This window comes from Tiliqua scincoides, chromosome 4 (genome assembly GCF_035046505.1).
Source record: "Tiliqua scincoides isolate rTilSci1 chromosome 4, rTilSci1.hap2, whole genome shotgun sequence".
Classification (NCBI taxonomy): Eukaryota; Metazoa; Chordata; class Lepidosauria; order Squamata; family Scincidae; genus Tiliqua; species Tiliqua scincoides.
Window position 1 is genome coordinate 114,641,274 of NC_089824.1, and position 26,837 is coordinate 114,668,110.

General features: G+C 41.7%; 1 protein-coding gene across 2 annotated transcripts in view; it reads left to right on the forward strand.

Annotated features, from left to right (window-relative positions):
- The window catches only part of CEP350 (centrosomal protein 350), a 126,273-nt gene extending 102,310 nt beyond the window's left edge, over positions 1 to 23,963 (forward strand). For both annotated transcript variants that reach the window (XM_066624015.1, XM_066624016.1), the window contains 9 exons: positions 2,720 to 2,855; positions 5,820 to 5,980; positions 6,711 to 6,847; positions 8,358 to 8,440; positions 11,116 to 13,130; positions 15,325 to 15,726; positions 16,451 to 16,597; positions 18,337 to 18,459; positions 20,038 to 23,963. In XM_066624015.1, coding sequence (XP_066480112.1) covers positions 2,720 to 2,855; positions 5,820 to 5,980; positions 6,711 to 6,847; positions 8,358 to 8,440; positions 11,116 to 13,130; positions 15,325 to 15,726; positions 16,451 to 16,597; positions 18,337 to 18,459; positions 20,038 to 20,202 — 3,369 coding nt within the window. In that variant the 3' untranslated portion in view covers positions 20,203 to 23,963. The remainder of the gene's footprint in view (positions 1 to 2,719; positions 2,856 to 5,819; positions 5,981 to 6,710; positions 6,848 to 8,357; positions 8,441 to 11,115; positions 13,131 to 15,324; positions 15,727 to 16,450; positions 16,598 to 18,336; positions 18,460 to 20,037) is intronic.
- The last annotated feature ends 2,874 nt before the right edge of the window (positions 23,964 to 26,837 follow it).

Sequence of the window (26,837 nt, forward strand, 5' to 3'; positions counted from 1 at the left end):
AAGTAAATTATTTCTTTTTTTCCCCGGCCCCTGACACAGTGTCAGAGAGCTGATGTGGCCCTCCTGCCAAAAACTTTGGACACCCCTGCCTTAGATGATCAGTAGAAATTAAGTCACCTTTCTGTCTTGAAGGCTGTTGATTTTTCTTTATGTAATATAAATTTTTGGTTTAAATGTTTATAGCAATTTTGGGGGCAACTTTAACTCTAAGCTATACTTGAAATAGCTCTAGCCTTCTAGCCCATCTTGTATAAAGGTATGTTCCTCTTTTCTCCCTCCTACCACATAAAAACCTTACCATATCAACATTGGTTGGTATGGTACATACATTGAAAACGCCATTCAAGCTTCTTACTTGCAGCCTTTCGTTCGATCTTTTTGCACAATTGTTTGTCATATTTTCTTTTCTACAGTCACATGAACTAGAAATTCACTTTAAAAAAGAGTAGCTCAGATATCCAGGATTTTAGGTATCTGGCCACAGATTGCCCACCTTTTGTATATGCCATACATAATAAGAGTTGCAGGAATCGTGTTAATGCTCTAAGGCAGCTTTCAGGAAGATAATTTGACTTGAGACATTTTTTTTGCCCTGCTGAATTTGAGACTAATGCTGGAACTTGAGCTCTGTTGTTTAGTATAACTATAAAATAGTATCAACAAATGCAAAATATGCCCTTAAACCAGCCAAAATGTTTTCTACTGGAGTACCACAGACATATGTGGCGCAAAGATTAAGTCTATGATGTGCACCAGGAGTGGGAAGCATTGCTGTGTCTTCCATTTACCATTTTTAGCAGCTGTATCTTTATTAGGTGTGTATAAAACTCTTGTGCTACAGAAGAATAAGGTTTGGGGCCAAGTATTGAAAGGAGAGCAGCAAGGGGATAGTGAGTAGGAAAGTGTAACATGAAAGAATGATTTGGTCAGAATAGGTTGGTTGAGAGGGTGGCTGTAACATGGACAGCTGCCCTTTGCTGTCAACTTTGAGCATCTGCCCTTCTACACTTGCTGTCACGTTCTGTAATTCTCCAAATCTATCTTTGGGTGCAATCCTAACCAGGAGTTATAGGTGGCCTTGGAGGGTCACAAACATGCCGTAAAGCACGTTTGTGCCTCCTTAGGCGGGAGCTGCATCGGCGCATTCAGATGCGCCGACGGAGGCAGCCACAGCTCCTGCACTGCCGCTTGTGTCAGTGTGAGTGCACGGACATAAGCGGCAAATGTAGGTGTGGGGGGCATGGGCGTTACTGGGCAGGGGGAGGGGCAGGCACACAGGGAGCCGGGGGCCGGGCTGGGACCCGGTGGTTATGCTGGATCCTAACCCCCGTCCCCGGAGCGAGCGGAGTGGCTTCACCTCCTCTGGAGGTGGCGCAGGTCCAAGGAGACCCATAGGGGCACGCAGCCCTTACCCTCGGGTAAGGGGAAGAGCTTCCCCTTGCCCGTGGCTCAGCCACTGCTCGCTGCAGTCCCGCATTGGATGCCTCTTGGCTTGCCTGCTCCAGCGCAGGTTAGGATTGCGCTCTTTGTCCCTTTTCTTCTCACCTTTTTGCTATCTTCCTTTGTTCTACATTCCTCACCGCTTTTCAAGATCTGTTTTTTCTTTCTCCTTACTTACTTATTGTTATAGAACAGGGGTGTCAAACCCATTTCATATAGTGGTCCAAATAGCATTCATGATTCCTGCTTAGGGCCAGAGGTGATGTCATTAGGCAGGAAATGATGTCATTAAATAGGTCATAACCAGAAATAAGCACTTTTTTCCTCACTCAGGAACGCATTAGCTGCAAATAATGGAAGAGAAAATATGCAAGTTACATGAGAGCCCAATAATCATGCAGGCCGGCCTTTCAGCAGCACCACCTCAGTACTGCTCAGCAGCTGAGAGCTCTAGGACCAGATAAAAAGCTTCAGTGAGCCACACCTGTCCCTTGGTTCTTACGTTTGACATCCCTGTTTTAGAACTTTCTATATTCAGTCTAGAACACATCAGGTAGACTTGATGAAGTACTAGTTGAAGCAAAACTTTGGCTATTTCTTATTAATCCTTTATAATAAAAACATGCCAACAAAACTCTTGTAAAACTTTTAATATATCTTGTTGTACCTAGAAATTTATGACAAGATAATGCTTTCCATATGCAGGTTGAGCCTCATTATTCACGTGGTTCTGTGGCAAAAAATGCAGGTTAGCAAATCAATTTAAAAAAACAAAGTTTCTTTTCTCCAGTGATTTAAAAACAGCCTTGCTGACCTTTGTGATGTTAAGATGGAGTCATTAAGACGACAATCTAACAATCAGTCTCTCTCAAAGTGCTTAGAAAGGCTTCACTCCGACCCCTCCCTTCACCAATGCAAAGTATCTTTCTTTCACTTCACTTCTTTCACTTTTTGCCCAGGGGGAAGGGAGGGGTCCGCTGGAGAGAGAAAGATTGATGGATTGTCAACCAGCTTCCCCCCCCCTCATTAAGGAGGCTATTGTTAAAGGACTGTTCAGTTTTTTAAACTGATTTTAAAGGGATGCATTTTTTCCCTTCTCCAGGGATCAGCACATTCCTTCTCATTTGCAGTGGCCATTCATGTTGAGTCAAATCCTTGTATAAAAAAATCTGTGTATAAATAGGCTGGGCCTGTATATAATTTTGTAAGATACGGCATAATTGATTTTTTTTAAAAAGATGAGTTTACAAGCAGATTATTTTCTTTCCTCTTTGGATAGTCTCTTTCCAAAAGTAGTGCATCACTGTCAAAGCAGGAGTTCTCCAAAGGAACTGGAGGGCAGCAGCATTTACCTACAAAATCCCAGGATGTATCCTATAGTTGGTCTGATGAGTCTCTATCCATGACCCAATCAGGTAAGGGTTAAAGTGCCAAGCATACCATCTTATTTGCAACTTGATTATTTGCTCAACTGTAAAAAGTGTACATACACTACAGTGGACCCTTGGTATCTGCAGGGGATTCATTCCAGGACTCCCTGCAGATACCAAATTTCGTGGATAATGAAATCTACAGGGGGCCCAGGCCAGTAAACCAGAAGTGCCTTTCAGAAGCATCTGAGTGGCCTTCTGATCTCTTCAGAAGATGCAATTCCAGTTGCATCTGGCAGGTCCTCTGAGGCCTTCCAGCTGTGGGCTTGGGCTTGGCATCCGCAGATATTAGAATTGATGCTGAGCAGGGGGATAAGAAGGGCCCCCTGTAGTTGCTAAAATGGGCATTGTTCAAAAGTGTGTATGTGTTGGCAGTCTTGCAGCACAATCTTATGCATGTCTCCTCAGAAGTATGTCTCACTGAACTTAATGGGATTTACTGTCAGGTAAATCTGTATAGTATCGCATCCTTAGTTAAAGAAGTTTGTCTCTTGGGTGTGGGAAGGAACTAAATCACTGCAGTTGTACATTAAAAGATTTAGGTATATATAGTGCAGTCTTGAAAAAGTTGAATGTTCTATAGGTTGGCAACCTTCAGTCTCGAAAGACTATGGTATAAGCCTACAGCACCCGGTATTCCCAGGTGGTCTCCCATCCGAGTACTAACCAGGCCTGACCCTGCTTAGCTTTTGAGATTAGCCAAGATCAGGCATGTGCAGGGTATTCCATTTGTTGGAAGGAAGGGAGGAAAAGCAGAGTCATCAGCGAAAGTTTCCCCTTCCTATCATAAGAAATTCCACCACCTTGGCTGGTTGCTGTCCATAAAACATTTACAGGAGCAGAGGCTTAGTTAAGGTTTCATAAGAAATACTTTAGTCACAGTTCATAGTTGTATACATGCCTCTTCTGATCATGATCAGAGGCTCTTCTACTTTGGAACAGAGAACCCTAGAGCTGTTCTCTTTGGGTGAAAGTGTGGCGGGCACGGAGCCCTAACAGAGCACATCCTTCTCCTTCACTGTTTGTGAAGAGAGAGATTGTGTGGAGAAACGGCAGGAATAGCGTTAAGGACCACACACCCCTCAAGAACCATAGAGGGGCAGGTGAAGAGGTCTCGGGTGTCTGGACCTAGCACTGCCCTCCAGAGTTCTGCTAGTGACATTGCATCAAAATTCCAACACCATTAACTTTAATATTCCTTAATTACTGCATGGGCAGCCCAATCCTATACCCCAGCGCTGCTGCAAAGTACAGTGGCACCTGAATGGCCATCAAGGTATCCTGCAGGGCTGGGGCAGCCGCTAGAGTCTTCTCGGGATAAGGGAATGAATATTTTCTTACACTGTGTCAAAATGGGTCTCCTTGGAGCTGCGCCAGCTCTTGAGCTTGTGCAGAACCAAGAAGGCCTGTGTAGGGCTCCGTGGCTCGGGATATGGCTGCAGCCTCTGCCATCACCCCAGCCCCCCTCCCAGGTCCAACCCACCCATCCAGTTCTGCTCCCTCCCTGCCCTCTTCTTACCCCGGTAATCCTTCCCACCACCCAGAGGGGATACATTCTGCCCTTCGCTCCAGTGATACATCCCTTGGTGCTGGCCTCTTCACTGGCTCTGTGTGCTCACTGCCAGTGCCAGAGTGCCATACAGCACTTTTACAATGCCCAGCACTGGCAGTGGAGCTGAAGTGCTGGTGACAAGCCCTATGGGATTGGGCCTTTAATTTCATTGATATTAATATTAGGATTGGAGTGCACTTAAGCATGAAGATTGCACCCTTAAATATTGTTCATGTTGTATTTTCAGTTTAGGTCAAACTTACAAACTTACAGCAAAAAACATTAGGGCCCTGCCCCAAAGATATTACTAAGAGAGGAATGGAAGAGACAAGAATATAAAGGGATGAACATAAGCTGATGCAGTGATATGCACTTACATGACGATTAGGGGTTCACATAATGGCTTATAGAAAAGGTAGATATTGAGGAACATTGCTTCTGAAAGGCAGTACCAAATATGTGTGTGAAAATACATTTTAGCCAGTAACATTTCATAGCATATAAAATATGGGTCTTCTCCAAAAGCATTAAAATTTATCATTATCAAGATTTAAGAAGAAAAAGAAGAAATGGAAGGAGCAGTGGGAGGAACAGGAAGGAAAACACCGTAAGACAGAGAACAAAGCAAGCAATAAGACAGAAAGTTAAAATGGCTGAAAAACAAGTAGAACTTTTTTTTCTTTTGTAGATATTAATGGATCAATTTATTTATTTTTAGAAATGAAGAGTATTCTATTAATCATATTAAATCAAAGTAGATGTAAATGAAAATTTGGAATACAAATATTGCGAAAATAAGATAAATAAAGGGGTTATTTTTTAAAAGAGGTTATATAAAATAATTTATAGATGGTATTTTATTCTAGAGAAAATAGTAAAAGTGTACCCTGGGTCATCAAACAAATGTTGGATGAGTAAAGAATTGAGGGAATTTTTATTATATGTGGTGGATAGGCAAAAAAGTAAAGAAATTTTGGAAAATGATACATAACATGTTATAAGAGATATTGAACTGTGTATTACTATTTTAACTGGAGGCATTCCTCTTAAATGTGATATTAGAAACTAAGAATCAGACAAGAAAAATTTTAAGTATTAGCTTAGTGGCAAGAAGAGTGTATAAGTAAAAATTTGAAGCCTTTTTATGATTGGATAGATAATTTTAGAGAAAAAATATTGATTGTTTAGTTAAACTATTAATTAGTAGATTAATAAATATGATAATTTTTGTATTGATGAATAATCTTGTTGGGCAGTGTATGTTGTAATCGATGGCCAATATCCTCATGTGTAACCTGTGTAGTCCCAGCCCTAAGTTTATCCAATGTTCCTTACCTGTATCTGTAATAAATAAATAAAGTATTGCAAAAAGATAAAATAAAATTTATCATTATCAGAAACTACATCTGATCAAAGTGATATTGAAAGTCGAATCCGGGCTCTGAAGGATGAATTACGGAAAAGAAAGTCTGTAGTTTATCAACTGAAAAAGGAACAAAAAAAGAGGCACAAAGAGAGACTGAAAGCCCAGGAGGCCAGTTTGATCAAACAGTTAGAGGTAAGAATAATATGGAAGATGCATTAAATAGAAACAAAAATGGTATGGGGAATATTGTATAGGATGCACCCTTTGTTCTTCTACTTCATTGTAACAGCTCCGCTGTTTACAGATCAGTATTTCCATGTTTCTTTTGAAGTCCAGGTCAGAATTGAACTGATAGCTGTTTTAGAGAGCAACAATTTTCAACCTGTGTGCTGTGAACAGTCTGCAGGTGTACTGTAGGCATTTAGGGGTGGGTCATTTATTAGTAGGGCCATTGAGGGATATAAGCCTCCCACAGCAGCATGGCATGCCTTGTCAGTTGTCAAAACTGATGATATGCCTTGACAATTTTAGCACTGTGTGACTATGCCAGGAGATAGTTTGGAAATGCTTTAGAGAATATTATTTGTCACAGTTATTCGGTAATAGTGTGCTGACATAGGCAGGAAGAAAAAGAAATAAAGTGTGGAGTTCTTCATGGATGTAATTTAGTTTAACAAAAACTATTTGTAAAAATAGTAATCTCTTCAGCTGAAAGCAGTAGAGTATGTTATATTGACATATAAGCAATAAGACTAAGGTGTGTCATTTTTAAAGTACAGTGAATTCAAAATCAAGTAAAAGAAAATGTTCACAAAAAAGCTCTTCTCCATGGAGGACTTGTACTTGTTTTATCTGTTGATGGTTGATTTTCTCAGTATAAGAGATGAGGTTCATAGACTTTTTAACCTCTTTCTTACAACAGACTTATGATGAATTTATCAAGAAAACTGAAGCAGAACTGAGTCGGGATCTGGAAGCAACACCTACAGCTAAACCTCAGATTAAAACTCCATCTTCAGCTACTGAGAAACCAAAGATCAAACCACCTCCACTCCATAGGTAATATGGAGTTAAGTGTCCATATTTCCCCCCCCCCTTCTTGAGGTGGAAGATGATCTCATGGGCATGCAGTCTGTTATCTTTATATCGGGACAGAGATCAAAAATTGCTGAAATTAAAAAATGGCCAGGTAGCAACCCTTTGTCTAGTGTGTGATGTCAATAGTGTATAGTCAGAATGCATTCCATTACAAAATCAGGACCATTTCTTTTGCTGGTAAAAATTAAATTTACTCTTCTTTGTGAATCAAAAGAATAGACCTCCATGATGTCATGGAATAAAACCTGCATCTAAAAAACCTTAAATTTTAGCAGGAATGAATATTGAGGGAGTGGGGGTGCCGAAGAGGGATGTGTAGCAATTGATGAGGTAATCTGATTTTAGGAATTTATGTGGGCTTTTGGATACAAAGCTGATGTTTTTTGTGTCTGGTTTCAAATTCTAAGTCAGCCACAGACTCTAGGTCAGGGGTGTCAAACGTTTTTTCATACAGCGAACCGAATAGCATTCATGATGCCTGCTGAGGGCCAGAAGTGATGTCATTAGGCAGGAAGTAATGTCATTAAACAAATCATAACAAAAAATAAGCACTTTTTCTCACTTAGGAATTCAACTGCAAATGACAGAAAAGAAAATACACAAATCTTCATCATATTTCAAGATATGGGAGAGCCCAATTTTCATGTGGGTTGCCCTCTCAGCAGTGCGACCTCAGCACTGCTCAGCAGCTGAGAGCTTGAGTTAAAAACTTATGCGGGCCACATCTGGTCCCCGGGCCTTATGTTTGACACCCCTGCTCTAGGTCTACTACGACTGTTGCTATCTCTGGTTCCAGAGTTAAAAAGAAAGAGTTATATCAGCATCTGAGGCCACACTTGAATTCTACTTCGCCCCCTTGTTTTGCTTTATGACCTTGGCTACCTTCTCCTCCTCTGAACTGGCTGGATCCCCCCCCCACCCACCCACCCACCAGTTTAGAAGAACTGATGGACCAGGAGAGAAGGCAATAGCAGGATATTGGTGGAAACCCCTGTTGGCAGCAATCTCTTCCAGCTCTGCTGCAACAGTTTTTGGCAGTGGTGCTGAAGGCATCTCCCCCATCTCTCCCACCCACTATTTCTTCTTACCTTTTTCTTCATCTGTGTTCTGTTACTTTGAAATAATTTCTTTTGTGGAAATGGAATGGTGCTTCTCCCAGCTTTCTTGTCCCAGATCTATGCCACTTTGTTTCTAAACAGAGTTGCAGAGGAAGGATGGCAGTAGTAAGGGGCAAATGAGGGCAAGGAGAGGTGGCCAGGGGATGCAGGGTGCCACCTGAGCCCATCTGTGACCTGAGATGATTCAGCCCACCTCAACACATGAATGGACTAACCCTGAGTTAATAATATGAAAAAGGGATTTTTCTCAGTTCTTTTATTTTGAATTATTTTTTCTTTTCTGTGGATTGCTCTATAGTGCACCATATTTTCAGCATCTGTAATGACTTTTGCTCAATTCACTGTTTTTTAAGGTCTGAACCCACCAAAAGTTGGAAATCGCTAACTGATTCTGAACGTTCCAGAGGGTCCTTGGAGTCCATTGCAGAACATATTGGTATGTGGTTGGAGAAAAGAAATCCTGAAAGAGGAACCTGAGCGAGGCCAGACAAAAAAATTGATCTAAAGGGTTCTTTTCCTTTTACGCTGTAATTTTTTGAGTAATGTAAATTAAATAATGTTTACCTTTTTAGCTTTTAGACTGAGTTTTGATTTTTTTCTTCAGAGAATGAGTTTCTAAAATGCTAAGAAAAGGAGGTTGTTATAGTGTAGTTGGAGTTTGAATTTTAAAAATTTAGCCCACTTTGGCATCAAGTTATTTTACAAATTTTCTAGCATTTCTTGCTATTCCCTTGTGTCAGTGTTTCTCAGACTGTGGTTGGGACCCACTAGGTGGGTCGTGAGCCAATTTCAGGTAGGTTCCCATTCATTTCAATGTTTTATTTTTAGTATATTAGACTGGATGCTATTTTGGTTTATGACTGCATTTGGGGAAATGTTACAGACATGTACTTTTAACAAGCTACTACGTATATATTTTTAACAATGTTAGTGGGTAGGATTGCAGCATAGGATTGTTAGAAATTTCCCTGCTTGATGATGTCACTTTCAGTGGGTCCTGATATATTCTCATTCTAAAAAGTGGGTCCTGGTGCTAAATGTGTGAGAACCACTGCCTTATATGCTTAATTATTTTTGTGTCCTTTTTATATATATATTTTCTAAATCGAGAAAACGTTGCACTAGAAAATGAGCACAAGATTAAAATAAACTTTTAAATTATGTTTGGTTTCTCCACAATATCTTTGTTGCTCACTGAACTTCATCCTATTGAAATAAATTATTTTGTTTAGGAGTTTGCAAACAATAAAAATTTGGAAGAGTGTAGGACATTAAAGGGGTTGAAATAAGAGACAATTGCCCTCTTATGCTTGTCTTATGCTTGTAAATATTTTCTTACTCTGATATTGTGATCAAATACCCTTCAATTAAAGGGTCAGTTTAAGACTTTAACGTAATGCAATGTTTTAATGTAAAACACTCTTTAATATAAATAGGGGATTTTGTTAAGTGGGGTTTAGTATAAGGCTACAACTGTACCTTTATATGAGATCTGTGCTAGAAATCCTCAAGTTAATTCTTATTGGGTTACACACTCATGCATCTTTCCTTCTCTCAGAACTTCAGCAAAAAAAAATTTGAATGGTTAATACCTCCTGAACTAACATGCTGCAGCAAAATAATAGTTATAATGCTAAACTATAATGCTAAATAGAGGTTTTCACTTCCTTTTAACAACCTTGAAAATGCAGCATTTCATTTTTCTCCCATGTACTCTGACTGAACCCACTGTCCTGTCATTGAAACATTCAAATTTAAGTGTGAGGAACTTCTTAAGGAGAGTAGGAGTTAAAATGAACATGGACTGGCGCAGAATAGAGAAAAGGTTTTTCATATTTTTAAGAACATAAGAAGAGCCCTGTTAGATCAGGACAAGGACCCATCAGCTTCCTGTATCGCACAGTGGCCTACCAGATGCCTCTTGGACCAGACCTGTATCCTGTTGTCACTCCCTTGCATCTGGCATTCAGAGATAAGCTATCTTTAAACCCAGAAGCTGCATTTAGTATATAGTAAACATGGCTTGTAATTTGTGATAGATTTCTCCTTCATAAATTTGTCCACTTGCCTTTTAAAGGCATCTAGGTTTGGTGCCATCGTAACATCCTATGGCAAGGAGTTCCACAGATTAATTACATGCTGGGTAAAGAAATATTTCCTTTTTTTTGTCTTTTTATATTCTTTTGAGATTTGAATTTGGCTCCAATACTATATACCATTACCCTGGGAAAAAGTTCCACTGAACACCATGGGACTTACTTCTGAGTGGACATGCATAGGATTGTACTTTATTAAATTGCTATTTTCACAGGTACTTTTAATATTTGCACTTGAGCCAGTTGTCAGTTCTGTTTAGCCTTGCTAATTAAGGTTGCACCTTTTTCTTTAAAACAAAGGCATTCTTAACTGCTTTAATAAGATTAAATTAATATATTTAAAATGAATAAATAATACAATTAATAAATTAAAATCAGTATATTAAATTTAATAGATTAAATCAGTCCTACTCAGACTTCGGGAACCCTGTAAGTGTTTGCAGGGGAGGGAAGGGGGCAGCAACATATTTGTGACGATTGTGCAGCTGCCAGGGAAGGAAGGGTTGTTTATGCTTACCTGGGGGTCGCTAAGACTCTGGAGTGTTTGGAGGGCCTGCGACTCCCTCTGCAGCCCTCCTGGCAGCTCCAAACTGCTGTTTAAAAAGAAGAAAAAAAACCACTTCCTATATTTGTCACAAAACCAGAAGTGGTTTTTTTCTTTTTCTTTTTAACAGTAGTTTGCAGTTGTTGGGAGGGCTGCAGAGGGAGTCGCAGGCTCCCCAAATCTTCCAGGAGCCTTAGCAACCCCCAGGTAAGTGTAAACAGCCCTTCCCTCCCCGGCCGCAGCGTGATCGTCCCCGCTCATTTTTGCTGCCGATTTCGGGACCCGCCCAGTTCCCCTGGTGGGTCGCAACCCACTAGTTTGGGAACCACTTCATTAAATTAATAAGACTAACCTGTAACCTAGTTTTTGTTGAGAAGTGATATATAAATATAAATATATTCAGCAGTATAAGTAACAAATATTGTGCAAAATGATTCAAGCATTCATTTTGTTTGTTTTCTTTCTCCTAAGATGCTATCTCTCATTCTGAGAGACCTGTGCCTTCATACACCAAGAAATTCATTGAGGCAGAGATTCGGACGGAGGAGCATTGCCGAACTCCATCTCCACTTCTCAAGGCATCAAGGAAAACTAGAGCAGAATCTGGTGATTCATTGGATAGTTTGCCTTCATCTGCTCTTTTCAAAGACATTGGAAGTGTAAACAAAGCGTCCCATCTTTCAACGAACAAGTTTGAAGAAGCAGCGAGTTATGATTCCCTTGTTTCATCTAACAGATCTGTGTTACAAGAAGAGCTGGAATCTGTAAAATCAGAAGAATTGGAGGCTGAAGTAGCTCATAGGGCTTTTGAAAGACTTGATGATTCTTTGCCTGGCATAGAACGAAAGAGTTCGCCTCCCGTCTCTCTAAAGGCAGATGTCTCTCCTGAGTCTGAACAATTGAAAAAGAAGCAGGTTGACTTGGCTATTGAACAGGATGGAAAGGAAATGCCAGAGGAAAGGTTCAAGGATGAAGAAAGTGTCACATCGGTCAAGTTCTCTTATAGATTGGGCAAGGAGTTATTGAAAGGAGATGCCTCACTTTCTGAACAGAGTTTAATTTTCAAGGAACCATCATATTCTAATGATTTTGAAGGGTCTTGTTCAAAAAATGTTACAATGAAAGATAGAGCACCTCCTACTGAATATTGCAAAGATGATTATGACACATCTGCATTATCTCTTGGAAAAGATTCTAGGTCACAAGGAGGGAAATTGTGGCATACAAAAACATCTAGGAGCAAATCTAGTAGTATTGGAAGTGACAGTGAAATAAGTGAATGTCTTGATGACAAATCGTTGTCTGTAGCTGATGGTAGTCATTCAGAGAGGTTATTGGAACTTAAGTCACCAACAGAACTTTTGAAAAGTAAGGAGCGGAGTGATGTGGAGAAAGAACCAGCTCATGTTGATTCATCGATTTGGGCTCCTAGTGCCAAGAGAGAAGGAGAAAATGATCTACTAGATTTCAGCATTGGTGACAGAGTCCTTGTCAGTAATGTCCAGCCTGGGACTCTGAGATTCAAGGGCCAAACAAGTTTTGCTAAAGGTCTTTGGGCTGGTGTGGAGTTGGACAAGCCTGAAGGAAACAATAATGGCACTTATGATGGCATTAAATATTTTGATTGTAAAGAAAAACATGGTATTTTTGCTCCTCCACAAAAAATCTCAAGAATTTCAGAGAGTTTTGGTGATTACATGGACACAAATGAAGACTCTTTCTTTGAGCATAAGCTAGATCACCACCACCACTGTGAAGCAGATCAGAAAGACAGCAAGAGTCCTAAAGAAGATAGTGCAGAAAAAAATGAGAAATGTCCCGTGGATAAGTCTCAGAGGAACACATCTATCTTAGAGGGCTCTCTTGCAGGTGGAGATTATATAGAAGTCACTGCCCAAATAAATCAAGTAGCAGCAGTTTTTACTGATGTTGAAGAAAAGCTTGCCCAAGAGCAGGATATTACTGATTCCCTAAAGACCTCTGTAGATGACAACAGCATCTTATCTGCCTCTATTTCTGATGCCTGTAGAGAGGCTTCTGCAGTTGCAATAGAAGGGCCCCTGGACAGCATCTTTCCGGAGAAATGGAAACAGCCCTCTTGGCAAGAATATACTGACAGGTCAGATAGCCTTGCTCCTGGAGTTTTGGAGAAGCCTGCAACTCCACTTCTGGACTTGCTGACGAAAGAGAGGAGCCAATTAGAAGCACAACTTGGACTCCCATCCCAAGAAGAGAAAGAGCTAAAAGATCATCAGGAAAAGGTTGGCTTGCTGACTGACTGTCTCCTACAGGCTTTTGTGAAGGACACAGTCCATCAGCTACAACAAATTAAAAAAGTCAGGAATGAAAAAATTCAGTTTAGCAATCAAGAACTCTGTGCTGTCCAAGAGAAGAAGCTGGCAGCTAGCAAACTGCAGAGCATTCTAATAAGCTCTGAATTGGATGATGGTGAAGAAGTTTCCTCTCCAGACATGTGTCCCAGACCTGTAAGTACAGTTTCTTAGAACAATTCCAGAAACAAATATTGTAGTCATGGGTCAGATATGAACTCCTGTAGCAACTTCTTGGGTACATCTTCCATTATTACAATAGAACATTTTATGGAGGGTGTGTGTATATACACACACATACACACCCTCCACACTGAGGTGGAGCCTCAGTATCTGCAGGAGAGCTGTTCTTGGACCCCCTGCAGATAAGGTAATCTGTGGTTTTGACCCCTTTAGAACCCTCTGAAGGCAACCAAAGCTGTGCTCCAGTCACCTCCGGAAGGCTTTCTGAAACCTGCAGAGGCTGTGCATGCCCGTGACCTCTGCAGGCTTCAGAATGGTTCCCTAGCGCTAAAAACCACTACTTCTGGAACTGACTTATTATGCCTTTTAAGGCATTGTGAAGCCTGGGAAGCATATATATGCTAGTTCAACATTTCCCAAACTGTGGGTCATGACCACCAGTGGGTCATAATCCAGTGCTCAGTACTGCCCCAAAAGCCTTCCTTGAAGTCCCTGAAGGCTGCTTCCAGGTCACACTGACCACTGACCTCCATGGACCTCTATATCTTTTGTTTGCTTGTCAGTGTTACAGTGGAATTAAAAAGGAAAACAAAGGTGCTGCTGCATACACTGTGTGTGAAGAGATTATCCTTTGAAGTGTGTAGCGGGGGTTGGGGACCTTATTGAGCATAAGCCCCACCCTCAGATTTTGTCCACATGTCACTGCTATAATAATTCCCATTGTAATTGTTCCACATTCAGAACATATTTTCAGTGAGAGTGTAAAAAGAGTGTATGCATGTGTGTCCCTCCTGTTCTTCTCTATGTGGCATTGCATTCTTCTGTATTGATTTCTTCAAATACAGTAGAACCTCCAAAGTTGACCACCTCTCTATAATGACCACCTCCTTAAGTTGACCTAATCTGTCACAGTATGGACAGAAACTGCATATACACTGTGGAAGACCAACCTCTCTATATTGACCACCTCCATAAGTTGTATCTTGACCACTTTGACCATTGCACAGAGTATTAATTTACCCTCCGTAAGTTGCCCACTGAATGCGATACTGCTTGTGCCTAGTGAAGCCACTGTCCTTTCACTTTGGTTCCCATCACCAGTGCGTTACATTACACTTATATTGAAACACAACTGCTATTTTGCTGCCTATTCTCCCGGTTTGGAGAGATCCTTCTGGAGCACTTCACAATCCCTTCTGGTCTTCACCACTCAGAAAAGTTTAGTGTTGTCCACAAACTTGTCCACCTCTCTGCTTATCCCTGTTTCCAGGTCATTTATGAAGATGTTGAAAAGCACCAGTCCCAGGACAGATCCTTGAGGCACTCCACTTTCCACCTCTCTCCACTTTTTTTGTCAATTGCCCATTGACACCCACTCTGTTTCCTAGTCCTCAACCAGTTCCCAATCCATAAGAGGACCTGTCCTCTTAATCCCTGATTGTAGAGTTTTCTCAACACCTTTTAGTTAGGGACCGTATCAAACACCTTCTGGCATTTAGTGAATCTGAGGAGACCCAGTAGAGACCAGGCAGCCTAAGTTAAAAAGTGTTGTTTTTTCTAGCTGTTGGGGCTATGTAACATGCTATGGACTGGCAAGGGATAACATTGGTCTGCCTGTCTGTTATGAAACCGTATTTTTTGTTTAACTTACAATTTTTTTTAAGCTTATGAATTTTCAGGGGTTTTTTTAAACACTGATTGTGGGCTGTTTATTCTCTGTCTTGATATAGATGATATAAATAGTAAGCATCACAAGAGGATCAATTCTCATTGATATTTGCAATAAAACTTTAAAAATCCAATCTAAATAATAACATGACCTTGCATTTGTTGTCCTGGAAGCTAAACATGATAATATTTAAATGCCTGTTTTTTGTATGTTGACCACCTCCCTATGTTGACCAATTCCTCCAGTCCCTTGGGTGGTCAGCTTAAAGAGGTTCTACTGTATATTAATGGTGTAGTGTAGTCCAGTAGGCTTTGCTGCAGTACAACATCCAGTATAATTAGACTTTCGTATAGCAGCAAAACTTATACAACTGCTGTTGCAAGGAATGGGGAGTTCCTTGATAATCAACAGCATCTGCTATTGATTATCTAAATGTGAATAATACCACAAGAAAAATTAATATTATACTAAGAAATAATTACTTTATTTTTGATACAGGAAAGCCCTGTGTTTGGTGCCAGTGGTCAAGAAGAGCTTGCCAAGAGGCTGGCGGAACTGGAACTTAGCCGTGAGTTCCTGAGTGTATTAGGAGATGACCAAGACTGGTTTGATGAGGACTTTGGATTAAGTTCTCACAAGCTTCCTCAGAAACAAGCTGAAGAATCAGCTGTGTTGTCTAAGATCGAGCCCCCCAAGGTGCCTCCCAAGCCATGTGAAGAACCCTTGGCGGTACCACACACTTCAGGAGAGGTGGAGGCCCTGGTGCATTCAGCAGCTGAGGAACTATGGAAGTGCAAAGAGCTGGGGCATGATCTTCAAGCTATTAACCTTTCCAGAGACCTAAGCGATTCCCCTAAAGATGATGATATTGAAAGCATTAGCAAACACATCTATAAGCAGGTACAGTTCTGAGGGCTGTTGTTCTCATCCATCAGATCAAAAATTCTGAAACTGTTGCAGTGAGCCTTCTTGTGTTTTGTTTGAAGAATTTCAAACAATTTGCTTTTCTCCCTGTAAGGGCACTCATGGGCAATGGTGCCACTAGGGTTTGCGTCACCCGGTGCAGGATGCCAGCAACTCATCCCTATAATCAACCTCTTCTCATATGGTAGTTGGAGCAATGCTCCAGGTGGTGGTTGTGGTAATGTACCATTGCCCCACCCCCACTGGTTTTTGGCTATAACTTTTGATAGCATAGAGATATTTCTGTGTGGTTTGTTTCATTGCATTCTGCATGAAATTACTCATTGATTGATGACATGACATGATAACATGATGGTATTATTTAAAAAAAAACAAGATTTTCAAAATTTTGACCAGTGGTGGTGTTACACACACCTCCCCCATGCACATCACCTGGTGCGGCCCACACCCTTCTGGCAACACCACTGGAAATGCATTTAGTGAGAAAGCTGCAAGTTTGGCACCCCAAATATAGCAAAGTATGATATGTTGGCCAATTCTACTTACATGCCTCCTTAGTCTGTTAACAGACAGGCAAAGAGGAGATAGGGAGAAATTAAAATTCATAGACTTTGATTCATAGGCTCCCTGTCATAGATGGATGCAATCAAAAGTTAATTTTTAAATTACTAATTTTTCGATCTTACTTTTGTTTACCAAGGCTGTATTTGATTTAACAAAAGAGATATTTGGGGAAATCTTTGCAGAAGATCCCAATTTGAATCAACCCATGTGGATGAAACCTTGCAGGATCACTTCTACATATTTCCGTCGAGTAAAAGATCCAAGTGACCTTGAGGAAATCAAGGTAGGAATGAGCTATTAAAGGACACATAGCTCACACTTTTTTGGCTCGAGAGCTACTTTGAAACCCAGCAAGGCCCGGAGATCTACTAGAGTTTTTTTACAATGTTCACGCCATCATAACATATAACATTTATGTGTACAATGTATGTTGGTGTACCTTGCATAACCGCATGAGCCAAAATTGCACAACACAACATAATTAACTATAAACATTTTTGTAATTACTTGAGTTTACTTTGATGACTTGCACTGAAGTGAATCAGCCAAGGATGCATAGTCCGGACAGTAGCTGCTGCCAGCCAGCCTCAAGCACACTTCCAAATGTTCATCAGTCATGGTGGAACTTAATGATCTTCATGTAGGAAAAGGTTGACTCACATAAATGAGTGGAGCCCTTCCTGCCTCAGGTGCTCTTATATCCCTGAGGGCCCTATTGCCTTCAAGTGGCTGCAGCTGTGCAGCACACTCTGCTGGATGCCCAGGCCTTACCCTTAAAGGGGCCACTGCTGACACCACATCTACCTCCTCACCAGATCTTCCTTGATTCCAATACAAGTTGGGGGGGGGGGGCAGATCTCTATACAGACCAGTGCAAAAACAGGGAAAAGGTGTGGGGGAGGGAAGATCTCTATATAGACATCACAGCAAGACCAGTGCAAAACCCCTTGCACACATAACCAAGGGATGGAAGTTGGGGGGGGGCAGATCTCCATACATACCAGTGCAAAAACAGGGGAAAGGTAAGTCAGCCCCAGTAGAGTCAGCGGGGCTCATTTCCAGGGATGCATGGACGACAGGAGAGAAGCCTGCCAGCGGCTCCTCTCCAGGTCTACTCACGAGTCAGCCCCAGTAGAGTCAAAGGGGCTCACTGCCAGGGATGCGTGGACAGGAGAGAAGCCTGCCAGCGGCTCCTCTCCCAGGGAGGAGCCTGCCAGGGGCTCACTCCCTGGGCTCACAAGCCTGCCAGGGGCTCACTCCCAGGGATGCGTGGATGGGAGAGAAGCCTGCGAGCGGCTCCTCTCCAGGTCTACTCATGAGTCAGCCCCAGTAGAGTCAAAGGGCTCACTCCCAGGAATGCGTGGACAGGAGCGAAGCCTGTGATCGACTCATTTTGCCTCGCGATCGACCAGTCGATCGCGATCAACGTATTGAGCACCCCTGACATAGACAATCCCCATAGTGCCCTAATGGCCCAAGTGGCCCAGTGGGAAATGTAGGAGACTATCACCACTGACAAGCCTGGATCACTTTCTGCAGGAGGCTTTCTGCTGCTGGTTTCATGGAGGCAGTGCATTGGAGTTTATTCACAAAAGGCCCTGTAGCTAGTCTTCCAGCTAGAGAGTCATCAATAAAACATATACAGTAATTTGCAAAAAGAACCTGAACCCACAACTGGCTAAGAGAGGTTTTGTTTTGTTTTTGCTTTCAATGAACCTGAATCAAACCTTAAACCTAAAGCCTCTTGGTTGTCATTTCCTGAGATGAATGTTCACAGCGAGAAGTACTGTACTTTATTTTGATCTACTGTTATGTGAGTGAATGTTGCCTTCTCAGAATTACCAGAAAAATTATCTAGAAAACTTGTTAGATTGTCTTTTCTACATCCTATATCCAGTAATATGCAACTCCTTGTTAAAGATCTTCCATCTATGGGCTGCTTGTATAGAAAGGATCGGTGAATAGGGCAGACGTCTCTCAAATATGTTTACTGTACATTCATTCCTGTCTAATTTATCCTAGAGTTTCATAACAACTGAGGTGCTAAAGTTGTTAAATTTGAAAAAAGAACTGAACAACAAAACAGACTGGCAGAAAATGATGAAATTTGGACGCAAGAAACGTGACAGAGTGGATCACATACTGGTCAGTAGTTTTTAATTTAAAACGTTCTTTGTATCCAGAAACTAGTAGATTTCCTGCAAAAAGTCGAGAATTCATCTACTTAACATTATCCTTGCTTTGCTTCTCTGAAGAAGTCGTGGGCATGATTCAACCAATGTTAAGCACATCTAAGTATTTATTTCAGTGAAATATATTTAAGGACTTACTGCAGTCTGTTAATCATTGACTGTGGAATCACTTAATATGAACTTCATGAATAGCAACGACTATAATTATTTGAATTGTGAAAGCAGAATGGTGGCTTGTAGAGGTGGGAAGGGTTACTTTATGTTAAATTGATATAATATATAATGATGTACATCATCCTGTGATGCTGTGTTGCTTCAGTATGTTGCACAGAAGGGACAGGACTTACAGAAAGCAAGTGGCATAACTTTAAAAATAACCATTTTTGTCAAGACAGACTTTTCAGGCAAACATTGGCAACACTGCAGCCAGGCTAAAAGTCCTGAAGCACGAAGACAATGTTGTCATTTGTAGGTGTTGCTAATTGCAACCTTTTTAGGTTTCAAGTTTAATCTACCAGATAACTGGCAACTTTTATTGTGTTGTTTACCTGCTTTCCTGTAAATTGTCCTTGAAACAGTAAAAACTGCTTGTAATGTCCATGGCAGGCGAAGGCCCCGCTCCCTGGTGTGCAACCGAACACAGGGGGCTTACCCTGTTGATGACGGGCGGTCATCAACGGAGAGAAGAACGGGAGACAGACACGGCCGTTTTGCACAGGCGGTTTACTTGAGTCAGCTGTTTGACATTCATGGGCCCCGTTACATCACAGGCCCTTTTTGGTTTACATAGACACGTGCTGTCGGCCCCGACCCCTCCCGGCCCCTTGAGGTTTCAGGTGGAGCTCTCCGGCTGGTACCTGTTACCCAGGGATGTGGGTTCCCGGGAACTGCAGTACTGGTGTCCGGGGTCAGCCCAGATGTCCTCAGGAGGGCCCCAGGTACCTCAGTGTTTGCACCTTTATCAGCTGGCCACTGTTGGGGAGAGTTAGCTGTGAGTCCTCGGGTCTGTAGCCTCGTCTCTCCTGAGGTCACCCCAGGGGCCCGGATCTGGGAGCTCCCAGTCCCGGCTTACTCTCTCAAGGGCTGAGGCAGTCAAATTCCCTTTCGGGTCCTGGACCATCCGAATAAGGCCAGGGTTGTTACCCCCTCTGGCCTTCCCTCCGGCACTGCTGCTGCCTGGGGAGCAGCGTCCTCTCCCTAGACTGCCCAGGCTGCTTATGAAGCCAGTCTCTGGCTTAGCCGGCCCCGCCCTTTCTGGCCACGTGGCTGTTTGATGCTCCCAGGAGGCTCCCTGTTCCCAGGGAGATGCCCTGCCTGGGGGCCCAGTCCTGGCAGTACTCATGCCTTACCCCCCCCCCCCCAGGAGGCCCCTACCCATGAGAAGACCCCTGCTCTTGAGGAAACCCTGGCCACCAGGGCTGGGCCCAGGTGACACTGCTATAGGCTGTTTCAGGAATAATTGTATAGTTGTGCATTTAACATTACTCACTAATTTTCCACTTCTGTCCCTCTGTCCTTTCTACATTTTAAGGTCCAGGAATTGCATGAAGAGGAAGCTCAGTGGGTGAACTATGATGAGGATGAGCTGTATGTGAAGATGCAACTGGCAGATGGCATTTTTGAGGCCTTAATTAGAGAGACTATTGATATTCTCAATCAGATCAATGAAAAACAGGAGAGGCTGCTGCCTGTGTGACAACCAAGCTATACCATTGTCATAGCAATGCTGCTATTGGAATAGCAGTGCTGCTATTAATAGCAATGCTGCTATTGGAATACAGTATGTTTGTAAGATTGTTTGAGAAGTGATAGAACATGGCATTGCACCTCTCCCTCCCTGTGCTACCTTTTGGAGACTTTACACTGGATTTATTTCAAACATATTTTTTTCCCAATTCACCTTGAGGAATAGCAGTTGGCATCTGGTTTTGTGACAGCCTTACAGGGACAGTGTATTTCAGATAGGTTTTGTAAATGGTTGGGTGGGAGCATCAGATACCTTGCATTGGAAACTTAAGTCATTAGTAAACATTGTTCTTCATTTTTATGACTGCTGTTCTAGTTCGTTTCTAACTGTAAGTAACTTTAACCATCTTACTGATTTAACCTGTAGCCTAAACATGATCTCACCTCTGGTGTGCTCATTTCTTTTCCAACTTTCTGTGTGAAAGACACTCAACAGTGTCTTTACAAACAAACAAAGCTGAGAAGTCTTCTGCTCTGTGTTCAGCTAAAGATTTGCTACTGCGGCTTTGGGACAGAACAGAAACCTGGCACAAAAAGATTGAACTTGAGCTAGTTTTCCTATTATTCCATTGTATTGTTCTTCCCATCAGCTGCCCTGAAGTAAATGGGTACTCAGGATTCTCTCAGGCACTTGACACATGAGAGATGGAAAAACATGATTTCTAAAATATGATTGCTAAATACAGGCTTTTGATCCCTTTTCTTTTCTCCCTTGTTTACCACCCTACCTTAATGTATTGGTGGGGCCATTACTTGAACTAGGTAGAATTAGGAGTGTATGTACCAAAGAAAGTGATGCCCAGTGCTCCACTTTGGGCTTGTTTTGTATGCATGTGGAATTTCTTTAACTTATTTTATAACTTGTATGTTAGGAATATGTGTCTAGTGCTACACTGGTTGCACTACGATAGGATTTAACACAAATTGTGTCTGTGATAGGACTGTATCTGTCCTATAAACCTAGCGATCCATACTCTATGTGCAAAAATTCCACCTCAGAACAACAAAGGAAATCTGCAAAAAAAACCAAGTGCATGTTTTCCATGGTGTGGTTAAAAAAAAGGGTGTGTGTAGAGGCACAATATGTGAAAGTTTTGGGCTTGCAGAAGAGATGAAATGGAATGTGTAAACACCTCTCTTCCTCTCCTACCCCCCTTCCATTTCCCTCAGATTGTTCTTCAGTATGGTTCTTCTGAAAAGCCATGGTCAGATACAATATGTGGAAGTCTGATCCCACCTCACCCCACCTTGTGTTTCTGCAAGGAAAAACAAATTGGCTTGAATGTTGATGCCTTAATTTGAACTCTGGTTTACTGAACCCAAAACTTCATACCAGATCAGATTCAAAATACCTTAAACTGTCTTAGTAAGGGAGGAAGGCACTCTTAAGACTATGTGACCATGGTCATCTTGTTTAGTTTCTTGGGCTTCCAACTACCATGCCTCTGCCAATTCTCCTTTAGTTGACTCTTCTTTTGAAATATTTTTGTGATTTATTTGCCATTTGCACAGTGACACACAACCAAGGTAGTTCCTCACATCCAGGGCCTGCACAGAGGGCATAGTTGGCATCCAAACAAATGAAAGCCTCTATATATGGCATTGTGAGCATCTTATTTTTAAGCTTGTAGTGGATGGTCTGACATGACAGAAAAGAATTCACATATATACAAATTCCCAGCTGGTAGACCTGTTCATATTTTTCCCCTTACAGCATAAGAACCAGGTGCCAACTTTCAAGAAAAATTGCTGGTGGAGCAAGTTGCTGCTATGATTTGTGTCTCTTTATATTGAACCTCAGAGCTGTCTTAGTGCATTTTTAACTGCTAAATGAAAGCTGCTTTTTTAACAGGTTTAATGCCATTTATAACAGTGTCTTAGTTTTTACCATTTCTGGGCCAGCCATGTTTTTAACAGCCAAGATAATTTGTTTGAGCCGGGGAGGGAACCCCTGTGAAATGGAGAGCTGCATAGATGAAAGAGAAATGGAATATTGCCATTTCTACAACAATAGCAATAGTGTTGCATTACACACTTGAAAGCTCTTGCTGTATTGACAACTGCTAAGCATAGCATTGCTATCAGGCTGCAACTTTTCCACAGTACTATGCAGCAACAACCAGCATACAAGTAGAAGTTGTTCAAGCTGTTCTACAGCTGTTGAATTATTCTTGTAGGTTCTGTACAGAAGTCAGTTTGGAAAGTCATTCTTGTTGCAAACACAGGGTGTGAAAGCATATTGGGAGAATACATTCAAATACCTCTTGCTTGCCCTGAGAGAGGCTCTTATATATGCATCTGTGTTGTCTAGTATATATTAAAACATGCCTTTGTCACCCAAAGATTTGTGCTCATCTGAAAGTGAGATGTGTCATTTTCAAAATACTTTTTCATGTGCATGCAGGTGGGAGTCACCTCCCTGTATATAAAAAACAAGAGAGAGGCCTTTAACCTGGAATCCACTGGCAACTGCGGAAAAATTGCCCTTTCCACACCATAGTTCAGGATGAATTGTTGAAATAGCACAGAGGGACAAAATTCCTGTTCTCTTGTTCTGGGACAATGTTTCCCAAGACCATACAGTTAACTTCCATGTGTCTCCCAACAGTCTTGGAATTCACATTGTCAAGAAAGAAAGGAAACAAAAAAACACTATATGCAGCACAGCTAGAAAATAGCAAATTGAGTTAAATGTCTTGCTGTTGCTCCTTGCTGTGTTCAAGTAAATAATTAAGGCAAGAAGTACAGAAGACCAAGACTATGCAAATACCAGACAGGTCCTGGTCAAGCCCTCACTGAAGTGAAAAGGTGTTAGAACTGCAAGTTTTAGAAAAGACTTTCAGCTGTTCTCTTGCAAACTTCCACTCACTTCAAAAGAGGCTTGAATAGAAAACAGTTGCAGTGGATTGTGCCCCTGTGGGCTTCTAATTATCCTTCATTTTCAGAAAACAACTTAATAGCAAAGTTTTGGGGCCTGTTTGGGGGGAGGGGGGAGAAGACTCATTGTGTTCCCATTGATGTTCTTTGAAAACGTGGCCTTAGCATTTTTGCAATACTTGAATAAAAGTGTGTATTTGCAAACAAAATTCAGTAGCACAGCGTTCAGAGACCGTTAAAGCAACTGCACCACAAAGACTTTTTCAAATCACTTTTTGCTACCTTCAGAGAATCAAGTACTTATTTTCCAGCAGCAAAAACAGTTGACACGTAAAAGTGTTCCTTTGTAAACTGTAGGTTTTTTGTATTGTTTACAAAAGTTGTTCCATGCAGATAAGCAACTCTCTTGACAGAACTAATTTCAAATTAATGTAGAAAAGAAGGGGGAAAAACAGGTTGAGAAGTTTACTGTAATACATCAGAGTAACTAGGAGTTTTTCCTTTTTTTGCAGAGCCTTTTTATATACATTTGCAAACCTGTTTAGGGGGGAGACCCTTATTCCCTGTGTACTGTATTGTGCAGATAACTAAACTGCTCACCGTGTGTGTGCATGTCTATGTGTGTATGTGTGTAAATAACATTGTCAAACTGGTTTCCAGGCCAATTTCAGCCAATAATCACACATCCCTGTGCAGCACGGCTCAGTAGATTACAGGGTGTAAGGTTTTTTGTGTGTAATTATGAACTGTAAAATAACCAGGGTAGTTCCTGTGTACACCAGTGTAAATATCTTTGTTAATTTGAGATGTACTTTAAGAGAATAAAATTGTAAATAAACTGATTTATAAATTACCAGCTTCTTTACTCTTCTTTGAAACTAAACATAGCTGCTCATAAGGTGTTATATATGTGTCTTACACATCTGTTACACATATTTACAAGGTATAAAGTGCTAAGTAGCATAATTGCTTTGCCTGATCAGATCGCAGTCTAACTGTTACAAGGTAATCCCAAATGTTGCAGGGTAATCCCAGATGTTGCAAGATATCCCAAAGCTCAAAAGCAAACTCGGTAGGCAGCGGTGATCAAATCCAGGCCTTTATTGTAAATCCATCGACCTCTCAAGAGAACATTTCCAAGCATTGAGAGTGTGTGTGAGTCAGAAGTGAGAGAAGCCCAGAGCGCTCTCTCCAGCTTACTTATTACAATGTGGGTTTCCTCCTTGAAACACATACATTTCTCATTGAAGACATTTGATTGGTAGGTTACAAATCACCTGTTGTTCAGCTTAGGCAATCCCATACATACATTGTACAGATTTTGAGCAGTCAGTAGGTGGTACTGCACTTTCAATTTTGCTCCAAAACTGACCTCATCTCATCATGACTTTCTTTTGGCCTTTGAAATGCAACTTACTTGCTGTTGGAAAAACGTTTTGTGGGCTCAGCTAAAAAACTGCTGCAAAACAGTTTTCTCTGGGAACCTGACCTTTGATGTTAACCCAGAAATTGTTTTGTTATGACTTTTTAAACCCTTTAATGCAGCTAGACCTCTATAACTTACTTAGGATAAGTTCATATGAATTACACTTCTTTATGCACCAAAACTGGTTTTAAAATGAAGAATAAGAAAAATAAGGAAAACTAAGCTAACTAGTGTTCTTCTATATGAGATCTGGTGTAAATATTTGCCTTAATACTGTTTCCAGCATTTGTGTGCAGCCTGTTGCTCTTAAAAAGCCTTCAAACTGATTTTAAAAGCACAAACAATTTTTTTTTCTCTTCTTCGGAAAACAAAGGACTGTTGTCTTGCTTGCACAGTCTTATCAAAATGTTCTGTGTGTTAAGAACATGCCACCAAGTCCCAGCCAAATGCTTGACTTTGAAACCGAAACCTTTCTCTATAACATACAGACAGAGATGGACCCGGAAGGATGCTGCAAAAGCGTCAAGTGAGCATCCCCTTATTAAACTACTTATAACATAAATGACCGTCCTTTTACACCTTCCATCATAACTAGTTCAGCATTCCATTTCCAACAGCAACCAGCCAGATGCTTTGGAATACTCACAGGCAAAACCAGAAGGTAGTAGCCACCCCTTGTTTGGTCTTGACATCTAGTACTAGTAGGCACACTGCATTTGAACATGCATGTTTTATTTAACCATCTATCGGGGTTCCCCTCCTCCCACAAGTCCCCAGCTTACTCAGGGAGAAGGCTTCTGGGCCAGAGGATCAGGAAGGAAGCCAGTGGAACATGGGGCCACCTCCCCATAGGCTGCCTGGGCACTCCTGTAGGCGGCAAAGTGCAGCAGAGGAACACGGCGCACTGAACCCCCCGCTTCTCCCTCTGCCTTGGAGGAGGGAGGGGGAGACAGGATGCAGGACATTTGGCTGCTGGACAGTCGCCCCCCCGCCTCCATTGTTTCACCTCTCTCCATTGTTAAAATTGTCCATTGACAGCCACGCTCTTTCCTGGTCTTCAACCAGTTCCCAATTCATGAGAGGACCTACCCTCTAATTCCCTACTTTTCTCAGTAGTCTTTGGTGAGGGACTGTGTTGAATACCTTCTCAAAGTCCAGATATATAATGTCCATGGGTTCTCCCACATCCACATGCCTGTTGACCTTTTCAAAGAATTCTATAAGGTTTGTGAGGCAAGACTTACCCTTACAGAAGCCATGCTGATTCTCCCTCAGCAAGGCTTCTTCGTCTATGTGTTTTGAGATTCTATCTTTGATGAGGCATTCCACCATCTTACCTGGAAAAGAAGTTAGGCTGACCGGTCTATAGTTTCCCAGGTCCCCTCTCCTTCCTTTTTTAAAGATCAGTGCGACATTTGCTATCCTCTAGCACTGTGGCCATTTTTAGGGACAGGTTGCATATTTTAGTCAATAGATCAGCAACTTCATTCTTCAATTCCTTAATAACTCTTGGGTGGATGCCATCAGGGCCCGATGACTTATCGATCTTTAATTTGTCAATTATGTCTGAAACATCTTCTCTTTTAACCTCTGTCTGACTTAATTCCTTGGTCAGGAGGGGCCATTCAGGTAGTGGTATCTGCCTGACATCTGCCATGAAGACAGATGCAAAGAACTCATTTAATTTCTCTGCCATCTCTAAGTCTCCTTTTCTCTCCCCTTTTCTCCATCCAGAGGGCCAACCACTTCCCTGGCAGGTTCCCTGCTTCTAACATATTTGAAGAAGCTTTTATTATTCCCCTTAATGTTGCTGGCCATGTGTTCCACATATTCTCTCTTGGTTTCCAGTATCAACTTCTTACATTTCTTTTGCCACAGTTTATGTTCCTTTTTATTCCCCTCATTAGGGCAAGACTTCCATTTACGGAAGGAAGATTCCTTGCCCTTTACGGCCTCTCTAACTTGGCTCATTAGCCATGCGGGTACCCTCCTGGACTTAGTCGAGCCCTTCTTCCTTTGAAGTATACACTTCTGCTGGGCCTCTGTTACTGTTGTTTTAAACAGACTCCATGCACTCTGGAGAGATTGGACTCTTTTTACCTTCCCTTTCAACCTCCTTCTAACCAGCCTCCTCATTTGAGGGAAGTCCGCTTGTTGGAAGTCAAGAGTTTTTGTGACAGATTTGCCTGGTACTCTTCCCCCAACATGCATGTCAAAACAGATTGCAGCATGGTCACTGTTTCCCAGATGTTGCAAGGTGTTGCAGGGTTCAAAAGCAAGAC